Source organism: Melopsittacus undulatus, chromosome 9 (assembly GCF_012275295.1).
Source record: "Melopsittacus undulatus isolate bMelUnd1 chromosome 9, bMelUnd1.mat.Z, whole genome shotgun sequence".
Taxonomy (NCBI): domain Eukaryota; kingdom Metazoa; phylum Chordata; class Aves; order Psittaciformes; family Psittaculidae; genus Melopsittacus; species Melopsittacus undulatus.
The window spans coordinates 18458888-18473684 of NC_047535.1; the positions used below are offsets into that span (position 1 = coordinate 18458888).

At 38.4% G+C, this 14797-nt stretch overlaps 1 protein-coding gene across 3 annotated transcripts in view; it reads left to right on the forward strand.

The window, feature by feature from the left end:
• ALDH1A2 (aldehyde dehydrogenase 1 family member A2) overlaps positions 1–12799 on the forward strand; it is a 54906-nt gene extending 42107 nt beyond the window's left edge. For all 3 annotated transcript variants that reach the window (XM_031046162.1, XM_034066269.1, XM_005145910.3), the window contains exons 8-13: positions 3335–3437; positions 6470–6654; positions 7397–7561; positions 7986–8143; positions 8933–9007; positions 12613–12799. In XM_031046162.1, coding sequence (XP_030902022.1) covers positions 3335–3437; positions 6470–6654; positions 7397–7561; positions 7986–8143; positions 8933–9007; positions 12613–12685 — 759 coding nt within the window. In that variant the 3' untranslated portion in view covers positions 12686–12799. The remainder of the gene's footprint in view (positions 1–3334; positions 3438–6469; positions 6655–7396; positions 7562–7985; positions 8144–8932; positions 9008–12612) is intronic.
• Positions 12800–14797: the final 1998 nt, after the last annotated feature.

The following is a 14797-nucleotide window of genomic DNA, read 5'->3' on the forward strand; positions in this document are numbered from 1 at the left end:
CAAAGGTGGGCAGTAACTGAAGATGTAGGTCTTCTCTCAGTTTTTGCACTCTTCATGGAATCTTAATCTACATATCTCTGTGTGCAGTCTTACCTTCACAGTCTTGACTGTGGCAGCGTGCAAATAAATGACCTACTGTTCAGCTAGGCTGCTGTTCCCCTACATTCAGGTGTTTCCTAATGACTTAATGCATATCTGTGATTAAAAGGAGTTTCAGAGCAGAGGGGAAGCCAGACATTCTGACAGAACTGTAGAGGAAGTATCACAAATCTTGGAGGTTTGCTTTTGACTCACAAGACTACCAGTGCTTTAATAGTAACAGGCAAACCCACCTGTACCATTTAGAAACACAGATTTCTGTCTAAAAGAAAATTAAGAGAACATGAAAAGCAACAGACTTTTTTTGTATTTCTGCACAAAGTATTTAAAATGTGACTGCATAAGCCTCTTGAAAGGTACATTAAACTTCTAATCACAGAAGGCATAAATAAGTACAATCAGATGCTTTGTATCATGTATCTCAATGCCTAATGTCATACACTTCACAGTCCAGAAACAGACTCTTGCAGGACTGTTCTTCAGATCACCTTTTTGTACAGAGGTGCCACAAAATGCTTCTTCAATCTTTTGTTGTTGTTCTGAATAACAAATTGCTTTCTCTGAGGCGGGCCAAATTACATCTGCCTCACCCTCCATGCAGCTTACAAGGTTATGGTACTTCACAAGCTATCCAGGGATACTCCTGATATCAATCTTGAAGCCTATTCAAAACAAGGATGGGGAGTCGGGGCTTTCTCTGCCAACATTCCTGCTGGATAATCGCACAGCTCCATTATCTGTGGGGGAGTCCTCTCTTCCATCGTTCCCTCACAAGGCTGTACTGCCTGTTGGGAGCTCACAGATATAGCTGAGAGACACCACAGGAAGCATGTACTGAAAGACCATAGAGATTGCAACACTATCACTTATCCCTTTCATGCTTTCTCCAGAAAGAGAGGGTCAGAAAAAAGGCTGCCTTTGTCACTAAATAATCACAGCGCCTGCTGCCTTCCCTAAGCCTTTTCTCAACCTGTAAGTGCAAAGGGCGCAATAGGAGCACAGTGAACAAAAATGCTGAGCAGCATGAGCCCTACCATCCTGATGTATGCACTGATTTCTAATGGGAAGGACAGAGTGAAGCTGTCAAGTTTATACTTGGGAACTTGACAACCACCTCCCTGTATTAACAATACTCTGGACCATATTTTTCTGAATTAGCACCACTGCCCCCAAGCCCTCTGAACTCCAGTATTTGCCACATACATATTTGTCATATACATAATAACTGGATTTGCGTATTTGTCAATCCCTGGTTTGTACAGAATCCTTTCCAAATCTTTACTTACATAGACATGAAAGTGGTAGAATGAAAGGCAGAGAGATGTGAGCTCAACACATTGCTCTGGCTTCCTTGTCTGTTCTGCTCTTTGAGGTTTTTTGAGTGGGAATAGCTGGCGGTTGTTCTTTGAGAGAGGGATGTTCAAGGCAGTGAGGGTGTGAATGGTATTGGCTGGCACTGGCTATAAACATGGCACTGTCACTGATTTCCAGTGTACATTTTCAGCACAGTCTGAGAGATTGGAATTTCCAGATGACGTGCTCAATGTATGTGGTGGGGGTGGAGGGCAGAAAAGGTCCTTCTTTTTCTTGTTCACTTCTGGCTGTCAGTCAAACATAGCAATAAAATCAGCTCCTATTAAGGGGATATGCAAGGAATTTCATGATAATGTCAACACTCAGTTCCACTGATACAGGGGTAAAGAAAAGAAACTAATTTTAAATTTATAGAGTGGGTTTTTGTAAGAAATAACCAGTCAGTTGACTGTGGTATCACCAGATAAACAGTTAATCACAAAGGTACATGAAGTGGTTGACAATTCCTTCATTATCCTGTGGGGTTCTTGCTTTGTTTTTTCTGTGGGGGCCCTGGTTTCTATTTCATTTGCTTTCTGATTACTCCAGTGCTGACTTAACTTTCTCCAGCAGACTGCCTTCAGCTCTCTTAAGAGATTCAGCTTCTCATCCATTAACCCCTTACTGTAGAGAATTCCACTCACCTGCCCTCAGAAATAGGAAACAGCTAGAGAGATCAGAGTACTATGTGAAAAGTCTAGCTCTGGATTTACTCCCATCTAACCTCACATCTAACTCTCTGTGTGCCCACAAAGCACGTCCCAATTAAAAGAACGAATTTATCAAGGCTCTTAAACTTCTCAATATTCAATGGACACTTTTAATCCTGTATTTTACCATGTAGGGCCCAAATCTACCTGTGACTACTTCCATGGCTGCAAAATGGGCATAGTTACACTGGGACACTATAAATCTGATCGATTTTGGATTCATTAATCCAGGGAGGTGAGAATTTCCAAGGAGTACAGCTGCCTCTCTGTTTGTACTGATGTGGAAACAACGTCAAATATGTAGCTGTCAGATTGCTACTTTACTGAGCCTACTTTCATGTTCCTTAATGAGAGCTGCAGTCTGGCTGCTCCAGCTGATCCCACAATCTACAAAGACAGGTGCTTTTGACTTCCTCAACTGATATTTAGATTATCTGTGGTGCAGCTAAGGGTCAGGTCTGGAATGGTGCTTTTGTAACTTCTTGCCCTACTTGATATTCTGCTGTGAGTTCTTAATCCTGCAGAAAAGGCTGATGATTTCCTCAGAATTTTACATACTCTGGCTCATGATTTCATGGTCAAATTACTTAAACGTTTGAGCACTGTAAACTATATTTTGAGGAGAACAAATGCCCTCGTACACAGATTGAATAGCAGTTTAGTAACTATAAATAGTAGATGATGAAATAAATTATAAAAGCAGTGATCATGTGGGGCAACTATAAAGAAGTATAATAGCAATTATTATTAATAAATAGTAACATGCTTAATACGTGCTCAGATATCAGATCTGTTTATTTCCACTAAAAATTATATAACTAAATCTCTTACTGATAGTATCTAAAAGCTTGTGAACATGCCACTAGTTTGGATGGAAGCAGTTCTAGCTACACAAATTTCAGATTTTTAATTTAGCCTTCCTACTGCCCCCTAAAATCAAGCCCTAAGCTGTTTCAGCATAGATACAACTGGATGAAGGGTACTCTGTGCTCTGCCTCATCCCTTCCTGATTTCTAGCAAAAAGCCTGGAAAACTGTCCACTGCTGATGAGAATCTGGATGGAAGAACCTGCTGGCTTATTTAAAGCTCTATTCCAATGATAGCCAACATTGGCTGTTAAAGTGAACTGTATGACTACATTCCCTGTAAAATGTGTCTCCATTTCCTTTCAGGTTGGGAAGCTGATCCAAGAAGCAGCTGGAAGGAGTAATTTGAAGAGAGTTACACTGGAGCTGGGTGGGAAAAGCCCAAACATTATTTTTGCAGATGCTGATTGTAAGTCAGCACTTCCATATTTTTCTTACAAATATGTTTGTGTGGTTGGTTTTCTTCTTTTCTTTTCTTTTCTTTTCTTTTCTTTTCTTTTCTTTTCTTTTCTTTTCTTTTCTTTTCTTTTCTTTTCTTTTCTTTTCTTTTCTTTTCTTTTCTTTTCTTTTCTTTTCTTTTCTTTTCTTTTCTGGCACATTTTTCATACAAAGTGACTTGGCCCAGTACAGCTGTATCTGATGGCACTTTTAATCTTACAGAAGCAGCCTGAGGGGTGATTTTTTTTATAAAAAGACAATATTTGAATCCACAGATTCAGAGACAACAAAAAAAAAAGAGGAAAAAAAGGTACAGCCAAACATATAAAAATGGCATTATCCACAGTCATGGTCTCATGCACATCTGTCATCTTCAGCTCCACAGAAAGGTGGTTTAAGTGCTTTGCGTTTGGAAATTCTATTATTTTTTTGGCTTCACAGCATTATTAAAAGGGAGGGCTTTAATTTACCCTTGAATTACTAATCTGGTCAGTGCAATATTCCTTTGTTAAGGTGTTTTGATATTAGGTATAAATTAAAATTATACCATTTTTTAAATTTTCACAAATGAAAAATTGTGTATTGAAATATTCTCATTGCCACTGTCAGCGGGGAACTGAAGATTTTGGCAGCTGAATGATGTTGTGCAGCTGAGATTTTTGGCACCTGAGAAGGTATAGGGCAGCTGTTTAGGACAGGATAAAAACACAAACTGGAAGTCTCTACCTAAATGATCAACAACAAAATAGCTAAAAATGCTGATATCTAAATAATCAGCAGTAGATTTTGACATTAACACCCACTAAGATGAATGGGACAGTTCACACCGTGCTCTGAGCTCTTGTTTCAGGCTGTGTGCAAGCACACTGTACTCAATGCCTTCTCTGAGAACTTTGTAACCCAAACAAATAGACATAGAAGGATTTGATCTTTTAATTTAGCAGGGAAGGCAAATAGACAAATGATTCTGAATAATATGAATTATGAGAGTTGGTCACATATCTATATTCATCTTACAAACTTTCTGGTATTTGAAAGACTAGGGAAAGCTGGAGAACTTTTCAGGAGCTTTTCTACATAGAAATGTTTCACCAACTTGGGAATCTAAATTACAGCCAGGTGTGCTAGTAAGCTAAAAAGGCTCTCGTCAGCTGGAGCCAAATGCAGACGTTACAGCCTCCTACTCCAGTTACTCATCTCTTACCAGAAATCACCACATTGCAAATGTCCCTAAGCTACTAACTCAGACTGGATATCTGAAGATTTCTAGTAGAGTAATACATGCTGGGGGCAGGACTGTGTTACGGTCTTCCATAGGAGAAGAACAAATGCTCCTACCTGCCACACGGAGCTGTACTTTATCTGTGACTTGCTGTATCTGCCAAAAAAGGTTGAGAACCTTGGAAGAAGTTACAGGCAATGGGGGAATAACAGAGTACAGTCTTCTTCCTGACTGTCTGTTCTACAGTATGTCATACTAAAGTTCTCTGGTCTTCCCATAATTACAACCACCAGTACCTGACCTGAGATTCAGACTTCAAAGCACCAATTATTTAAGAGCAGCAGGCAATTTGCTCACCATTCCAAAGGAGCTGTTTGTTCTGTTTGAGGAACACTGTGCCAAAGGTTAGCAGAAAGCATGACAAAGCTGGTGAAAGTTTAGTCCACCCAAAAACCAGAATGGTTAGAGCCCCTCGTGGTGGAAAACTGAGGTAACAATAGAGGAAACATCTGTTAATCAGCTCTCTCCCCTAGTGTTTTCAATCTCCATGGACTGACTTTGAATAGAAAGATATGATTGTGGTCCAGGGAACACACCCTATAAATTTTTTTCCCCACACTGAGGGCAGAATAAGACATTTCTGTTAGATGGAGTTGTCTGGAATGTGCTGAAAGCACTGTTGCTTTGTTTATTCCATTGAAGATTGTGCTTTAAGCAATGCTGCAAAGTGTTACAGCTGATAACAGGTATTACAGTGCTGTAGGATATCACTGTTTAAGGATGGCTTCAATATTCTTGTCTAGTCAGCTATTATACCCAATGGGAGAATTTAGCTCTGAATATCTGAATACAACTGAATCCTCTCTTGCTTGGATAGTAGATGTATTAGTTATACCTCCAAGGAAGTTAGAGTAGAAATCAAGGGTTGATTGTTCTATAATTGACCTGCATTTTTAGAGCCTTGCCCAGTAGTCTGCATAGGCTGAAAAGATGTTTCTGTCTTGCAGAAAAATAATGTGGCCTTTTAGGAAGGATAGGCCTTGCCATTATCAAAATTAAATTCTCTCAACCGCTTGGTTGGCTCCAATTCTCACATATGCAGTATTAAATCAAGTACAAACTTGCAACCACAATTTTCCCCCTCCTCTTCCCCCTCGAGTCAGACAGACTTCTGTAATGTGGGGCACAAAACCACTTCCTAAGATCTCCTATGAGTTTTAGTTGATAAATTACATGTTGCTGGCATATAAGACACTGCTGAAGTTCTTGCACACCCTATTTTTATAGACCGCTAAAGTACTGTCTTAATGTAACTTGATTTAACTTCTGCAGTGGATATAAAATAATATTTTGTGACTTGTATCATGAGATGGCATGTGGAATGTATTACTTATGGACCCTCCTTTACCTAGATGATGTGTGAAGTCCCAGGTGGTCCTTTGCAATCTAGTGTTTCCAAAACAATTGTAATGTCACTAATATCCATCCAGTATAGCTGTGTCCTGGGTGGAATAAATGAAGAAAACATCAGCTTCAGACATGTTTAAAATCTCCGTATTTTCACAGGGATTATGATGCAAAATGAAATTAATCACCTTAATTTATGACCCTACATAACAATATTATGTTTTGATTTGGTCACTCTTTTGTTTTATTTAACCAAACCCTACTTCTGCTTTGAAGTTCTGGGAATGTGGCACAATGTAATATGCATGACAGTGGTGCAATAGCACCTGTGTCTATGAAGTTTCAGAGCAACATATGCTGTCTTGTTTTTTTAGTGGACTATGCTGTGGAACAAGCTCACCAAGGGGTCTTCTTCAATCAAGGCCAATGCTGCACTGCAGGCTCACGGATTTATGTGGAAGAATCAATCTACGAAGAGTTTGTTAAAAGAAGCGTAGAACGTGCAAAGAGAAGAGTTGTGGGGAGTCCTTTTGATCCAACCACAGAACAAGGTCCTCAGGTAAAGGAATAGAGCTTTGACTCTACAGTCCAGCAGCTGCCTGAAGTATTTAAACTCTTCTAAGACAGAGGTTGGTCAGTGTATGCTCACTCACAGTCCAGGGTACCTAACATGATAAACATTTTAAAGATTAAAATTTTAAAGGAGTAGATAATCGGTGCAGCTGAGAGGTGCTTTTTGTTAAAGAAAAATTCTCATCTTAAATATCAGTAAGTTTGCCTCCCAGCTTTAACCACCAGATTCTGGTCTTCAGCATCCAAGATACAGCTGTAAACTGTGAGAAGCTCTCAAAAGTTTCTGTGGACACTTACTTTCAAGAATTGTTTACAACCATTAACTGTGCTCATTGACCACTAGAAAGACAGGAATTTTAAGTAAAAACTGGGCAGAATTACAAATAGGTCTTTAGAAAATGTTCCTGCAACTAATAACCAGCTGGCCTGTCACCATTTTCAGGAAGTTAACCTGGGACAGAAAATAACAATGTTTTGTTTGGGCTTAGAAAACCAGACTGCTTAGTAAAAATTTGAATTGAGCTACATACATGAGGGGACACATCCTTAAGAAGACTAAGCCCTAGGTTACAGCCAGCAGCTACTTATAGATCTTTGGCATCTACAGCTCAAAGATCAGTGAATACAAGCAGGAGTCTACTCTCTGGGACATGACGTCTAAAAAAACAATTTTCACTTGATTGTCAAGTGTTTGGTCTGCAAGTTAAAAAGCTGCTTCTCTCTTTCAGATTGATAAAAAACAATACAACAAGATCTTGGAACTGATTCAGAGTGGCATTACTGAAGGAGCAAAACTTGAATGTGGGGGCAAAGGGCTAGGAAGAAAGGGCTTCTTCATTGAACCAACGGTGTTTTCCAATGTAACAGATGACATGCGGATTGCTAAGGAGGAGGTATTCACATACATGGGCAAAATCACTTTAGAATGTCCTAAACATGACTTTTTTTCATTTGCTTACTTTAGAGACATAAGCTTTAGAGTGAAAATTACCACTATACTTTAAAAAAAGTAAAATCTTTAAATTTTTTCAGAACTCCTGATGCACACACAGCAGCTGACAATATGAGTTGGGTAAAGAAGCTCTATTTTTACACTGACTGTAAAGTCTCAGATCTCCAAGAGATCAGGGAAGAATGAATGAGTTCCACTGAGAGACAACTGCTTTGGGAAATTCATGCAGTTTTACAGACACTATTAAATGATGCTCTGAGAATTTTTAAAGACTATAACAGAACAGAAGAGAAAAATGCAGAATAAAAAAATAAAATGTCTCTGAGTGGGCTGGTTTATTTATTAATGATTAATCTTTCTTGCAGATTTTTGGGCCTGTTCAAGAAATATTGAGATTTAAAACCATGGATGAAGTTATAGAGAGAGCCAACAATTCTGATTTTGGGCTGGTAGCTGCTGTCTTTACAAATGACATAAACAAGGCCCTGACAGTCTCTTCAGCAATGCAGGCTGGGACAGTCTGGTAAGGCAGAAGTTATCACTCTCCTGCTCTTGGAGATAAAGAGTTTGACTCATTATCATTATGACACCTCAGTTTTGCACCCTTTGTCTAAAAAATGTTTATCTAGACCATCCTGGTGGTGAAACACTAACCAAGATACAGAACAGCTGTAGGGAAGTGTGACTGCTCACTGGCGGTGAAAACTGGAAAGTGCCTGGCTTGCTGTTATCATGATGGCCACACTGGCATTCCTGAAAACAAACAAAGCAGAGTATAAATGATACTTTCTGTGGAGCAGAAGAATCCTGTGAGGTTTCTGCTAAAGGCACAAAATATCATGTACTTCTGCAACAGTTAAGGAACTGAGGGAACACCTTTTCTCTCTAGTCCTTAAAAATAAGTAACCCACTTCTACAGTTTAATAGCTTGCAATTTGGTATGTTAAGCCTGAGTATTCTAAAGATCCAGAAGAAATCAGGGAGAAAAAGGACAAATTAAAATCTAATAGCTCTGTGTTATAAACTGGCACTGAGGTTTGTCAGCACATTAACAGCTCATTACTGAAGTTTGTCCAAGTATTCTGTGCTCTCCTGCAGTCCTCACAGGCCAAATCCCTTTCTCCTAATGAGTAAGGAGCAGAATATTGTGTTTTGCAGTATAAAAACCTAATTCCTTTTCAACATGAGACAAGGCTGTTAGTACTACGAGGTGTACAGTGTCTTGAGCCCCACAAATTTCAGCTCCCCCCCCCCCCCCCCCCCCCACTGTCAGAGACAGTGCAGTTGGACTGAATACCTCTTCCTTTTACAGGATAAATTGCTACAATGCCTTAAATGCCCAAAGTCCTTTTGGAGGATTCAAAATGTCTGGCAATGGGAGAGAGATGTAAGTATTATTCTGCTGTCTTTTGGACTGTTTTCAGCTCTCCTATTTAACAAACACTGGTGAATCCTTCTGTGCAAATTAAGATCAGGAAATATTCCCATCTGGGGATTGAGGCATAATATAAGATGACAAATTGCAAGTGGTTTACATGATTTACTTGTAACCTGTGTTTTCTGAGGTTTTTTTCTTAGCCATATTAACTAGCACTTTTGCAGAAAGATTCTCTCTTTAGTACTGCTGCGTGTTTGTTGACTGGTTTGGTGGTCTTGTTTCAGAGTTTTTGCAATATATTTTGCTTCTCTTGCTATTTTTTCCTTTCTTTGCTTTTTCTTACATTTATTAATATAAGTGCATCTGAATTTTATTAAAATGTTATCTCTTCCAGATTTATAAACAAAGTTAAATGGAATCAGGCCTAGAGAAAGCTAGAAAAACATGTTCACATCCCTTTCAAAAAATCACCTTCCATTTCAAAGCTTTTTATCTCTCTTATTACATTTAGAACTAGGTGGCAAGTATTTTGAAATGGAGCTCCAAGCTCAAATACTGTCCCAGGTACCTAATTTAAAGTCTTACCAGTTTTTAATTCTCATTACAATCACAAGGAAGTTGAGCAATTGCATCAGCCCCAGATTGGTTACACGTACAAAGAATTCAATTAATTTCTGTGCAGGAGGCATTTATACCAGACATGTCTCACCTAAGCTTTCAAAATAGCTTATGGCTAATGGCAAACTCAGCAGTAAAACTAAAGTAAGGTCAAACTCTTTAAAACTTTAAATACATTGAAGTATACAACTTGATCTATAAAATAAGCTCTATGTAGTCTGAAATATTTTACCTCATTAGGGAGTACTTTGAATAACACATTCATACTAGTCTCCACATTCATGAGTTATGAGGTGATCTCACACTGGCATAAATATGTCAGCTCATCTAACTCTTATCATTGTGAAAATATTCTAAAACTACTAAGCTCCATAGAGCACATGAGTAACTTGACACCCAAAAGTGACCCTGTTGACTTCAGGGAGGTTAACTGTGCAAGCAAGATACTCACATATTGATAGTGAGGAGGTTTTGAAAGTGGAGGAAACCAACCATGCAGCACCCCAGATCCCATGAAAAATCTACAGTACTTGTATACTTGATTCCCATTTAGAGCTTTGAAAATATTCATCATAAACAGTAAATGTTTGGAATGGTAGTAACCTGTATCTTGCAAAGATGCCTAAAAACCTACTTATGAGTAATTATTCTACTCCTTTCAGAACCTCTTTGATCAGATATCATCTTCTAATTCACCTCCTCTCCCCTGGATTAATATCTGCATACTTTTTATTAAAATGCCACAGTTTCTTAGATCTCTGTTTTTAAGGGATACATTTTATAGCATAAATAATGTTGAGTCAGACAACTAAAGAAGAAAAAAAAACTCACAAAAAAAACCCAAAACAAAAACCAAGACAAAAACCAAAAGAGATAAAGTGTCCATTCATAGGTGTGTTATTGCTAAGCTAATACTGTGTTACAGTCAAATCATAATTGTGTCACAGTGCTGCCTGTGCTGGCACTGTATTATTTGGGACTTTGTTTTTCCTGCATTTAATTTCACAGATTTTTATAACACATGGGGAAAAAAATGAACACAGGAAGTTGAGATCTGCTGCACTCATTTCACACTCCCACAACATGTAGCAGGGTATGCACATAGCCGTAGAGCACCAGAACTTATGTACACAATACAACTGATTTCTGTTCACATTAAAACTACTTTAAGAATACAGGAATATTGTAAGCAGTCTAAGAGATTTTTTTTACATTTACACATCTTCAAGGGAAGGAGGTGTTATTCTACTGTCTGAATAGCTCTGAGATACAGGAGTGCATAGTTGCATTCTGAAAAAGAAATGCAAGTTGGAGAATGGCTTAGAGTTATAATTCTTTTCCTTATCTCTTTTGTCTCTGGGATGGAAGAAAGTGTGTCATACTTCTTTTGGAAGAGCAGTTTGTTTCCCTTCCCTTACACCTACACAACCAAGAGGTAGCATCGTGCAGACTTGACCCATGGGCTCCTTCCTTTTCACATACACAACCCTTATTATCACCCTGATACCAAAGTGCCATCCAAAAAGACCCAAAGCAGTCATAGAACAGGATGTTACTGCTCCCTACTTGCCTGTATTAGGCTGTGGGGACAAGTGAGCCCTTTAATTGAACACACACTGGTTCTTCCACTCTGTATGTCTGGAGTAACCCATCTACCTATTCAGCAAGAGCAGCTTTTTAACTTTTGAAGAATACTTGCCTTAGAATTCATCACAATTGTCCACATCAAAACTTTTGGCCAGAAAACAAACATGTAAGGCCCTGAAGCCTTGAGCTGAAGAAACAAACAATAAATCTATCTAATTTTGTTTGCCAGATAAAGATAAGAAACCAGCTGGCAGTCAGAACGTAGGTAAAGCATACTGTGTATCCTAAGTCACCTTCTGACTTGCAGAAATGCATCCAACAGGTGTTTGGAGCTAAGCTGCAGCCCTGCTGAATCAAGCAGAAGCATTCACACAGACATACCAGCATTAGTTATTGGACTCCACACAGCTCCTGATGACAGCTTCCACTGAGCCATACGGGAATGGTTCTGTGGCTCAGCCGAGTCTGATAAATAGCTAAAGTTTTTGGTCATTCTTTTGAGACAAGTCCACCACTTTCTACTGAAAGCTGGGGGTGGAGTGGTCCAAGTCAATGGGATCCTTTCAACTTGTCATAAAATCTTTACCAATGTATTTCCTTGCATGTATGTAGTCTCATAAATTTTAAAATGCCTCCTGAATCATCAGTCTGAGTAGAACATCAAGCGTTGTATCACACATGAGGCTGGTTCACTGAAATGGACTGGTAAATACTGGTATTCCTGCCCAAATGAAGTGACTTTCTTCCCTGGTGTTATATATTATGTAAAATTTATGGTGTAAAGATAAATGCAAAGTAGGCTATGCAGCACCAAGAGCACACAGAAGGGCTTAACGACCCCTCACTCCATTCTGAAAGACACACTTATTACAAAGTGGTTCTGAGGAATTCCCCTGAAATACTCTGTATAGTGAAGTTAGCATTAAATTCTGCACAGTCAAGTTCATCTTTATCCAGGGTTGTGAGGAGGAGTTAATTTTCCATAATACTCAGTTTGGACCTTCTCTTTCTTGAGTGCAAATATAAGCAGTAATTTTACTGGCCAGTGGTGTAGATCTTGGTGTTTGGACATTTTCAAGGTCTGGAAAGGACAGAGAACATCACTCCCAACAGTTCCATCAATGGACAGTGAGTATTTCTGGGTTTAATGTCATTCTGTATCTCCTTGTCAAATGCTGGAACCCATCCAATGGAGGGCGGTGGGAGTTTACCTAAACTGAAATTTCATCTTCAGGTTTTCTGAAAGATGGCATGAAAGGAAAACCTGTGCAAAATCAGAAAACAACAGAAAGCTATACCAGGAATTTTCGCTCATGTCTTAACTTTACCAAGAAAGCACTTTGCAGGTTTTTGCTCTATAAAGAATTAATGTCTTCTGTAAGCTGATGCTACAATTTGGTTTCTTTTAGGGGTGAATGCGGATTGAGAGAATATTCTGAAATTAAAACTGTGACAATAAAGATCCCTCAGAAGAACTCCTAAAATGATGAAGGACCACCCTGTGCAGAAGAGCACATGATGCCACCCTCTCTATTGCTTATGGAGACCAGCACTCAGGAATAAAAAGCGTTACACAATATATATTTAAAAAATTAAGTTGCAACTTATATTCTGGGCACATAACTGCGTCCCTAAAGCAAACCAGCTCTGCATGTTTTCACAAAACTCTCCTGAGAACCATAACATCTTTATAAAACAAATCATAACAAAAGATGAAATTGCTATTGGGCATCATTTAATAACAATTCTAGCTAGAAAACTGTTAAATGCAAATGCATGCACACACACATTTATCTCTTCCTTAAATAAAGAAGTTTCAGTGCTTTCAGGTTGTCTTCTCAAACAGACCTGCCTGGTACTGACATTCTAGATTCAATCATGGCTTTACAAGCCAGATTCTACCCAAAACACTAGCAATGAACAACATAAGTAACATTGATGTTCTTAAAAAAATCAAAAACTCTGAGCAGTAATGAGCCAACAGCTAATATATTGGCAACATTCCAATTAGCATGCTCACATAAAGAGATCAAACTAGGGAGGGAATCAAACCATTATATGGACAACAAAATCCAAATACTTATCAGTGAGATTTGAATTTCACAACCCAAAGTGATTTCATTTTCAAAGCTTATTTTCATAATTAGTTTTTGTCTTGCATTAAGCAAAAATCCTCCTTCACTTACAGCAACTTGAAAGGTTTTACCTGCCTGCCAAAAGAGCTTGGCCAGACAGGGTGGGAGGGTATTAAGGACAGGAACAGATTCCCAAAGGCTTCACAGATTATTTCAGTTTTCACTGCTTGTCTAGCTTTGGTGTTGCTACTGTTGTTTTCACCTATTTTAAACAACTATATGCACATGCAGACTCTGTTTGCTGTTAAACTGTCCATGGTAACACTGGGAATTAAGTATTTGTTACAGCAGGAAGAACCCAGCAAAAGCCCACCTGACAAGAAGTAAGCTTGATTTTATATTCTTAGTAAATGAAGACTTGCAACCCTTACCATGCTTGTGAGCTTACTGGCTGGTACTGACTTTTCAATTTTATCTCTTCTTTTTTTTTTGGCCCAGGACAAAAAATATGTGCAAGTTGTTTTAGAAGTGAGGTGTTTAAAACCTATCACATTATTACTTGCTGCCTGTAGAAGCTCTTCCAACTTGTAACTAACAAACTAAACACCATCTCTTTCTCCCTCCCAACTGTAGAGCTCACTGATTCTCCATACCTTTTTAAAAGGAGTTTTTATTTTATGTTTTAAATTAGAATTATGAAAATTTATTTTAAGAAGTACAGTAAATCATCTACACTGGGTAGCTCCATTATCTGGGATGTAAGGACAGAATTATGGCCTCAAGTGTAACAGTTCCCCTAGCTGCAGAGTCTGTACTTTGAACTGTTGAAAACTCGAGATCTGATCAGCAAATCACTTCTGCATGTTCTTAACTTCCTTTACTCTCTGAGGAATTCCTCATAAATTTGAAGTTGTGTGTGTCCTTAAACTTAATGCTGGATCATGACAAGAGTATCCAGCACTCTGTAGTGTGGTGGCTCTCAATATTTTGTATTTTTAACTCATGTCAAACGGTATGTTTTTAAAGCAATATGTATACATAATGTTATTCAGAAATGACAGTACATTTGCAGACATGGAGATGAATCAAAATATTCCTGAGTTGTTAAATGCAAATGCCATATAGTTTGAAATGTAGTGTACGTCAGAGTGAAGAAAACCAAAATACAGCAAGTAAGAGATTAGTTATCTTTTAAACTGCAATACAAAATCTGAAAAAGGAGATTTTAATTCTTTTCTCCTATTTACTTAAAAAAGATTCTTCCTGTGCTAACAGCATTTACACCGTGTACTCTTTTGTATTCTTTTTGTGTATCTTGTACGTCTGTGCTCTATTCCCAGTACCTTCAGGTAAATAAGATAGTTGCCATTTTTTTTCAACACTGTCACTGCAGCTCCATTTGATGCACATGGATTTGTGAAGTCCTTATTTTAAATGTACCATTTGCATGGATCCAAGAAAACATTTTTCCAGTCCCCGCAGTTTTTTGTTACAGTTTTTAATCATGTATATAGTTATA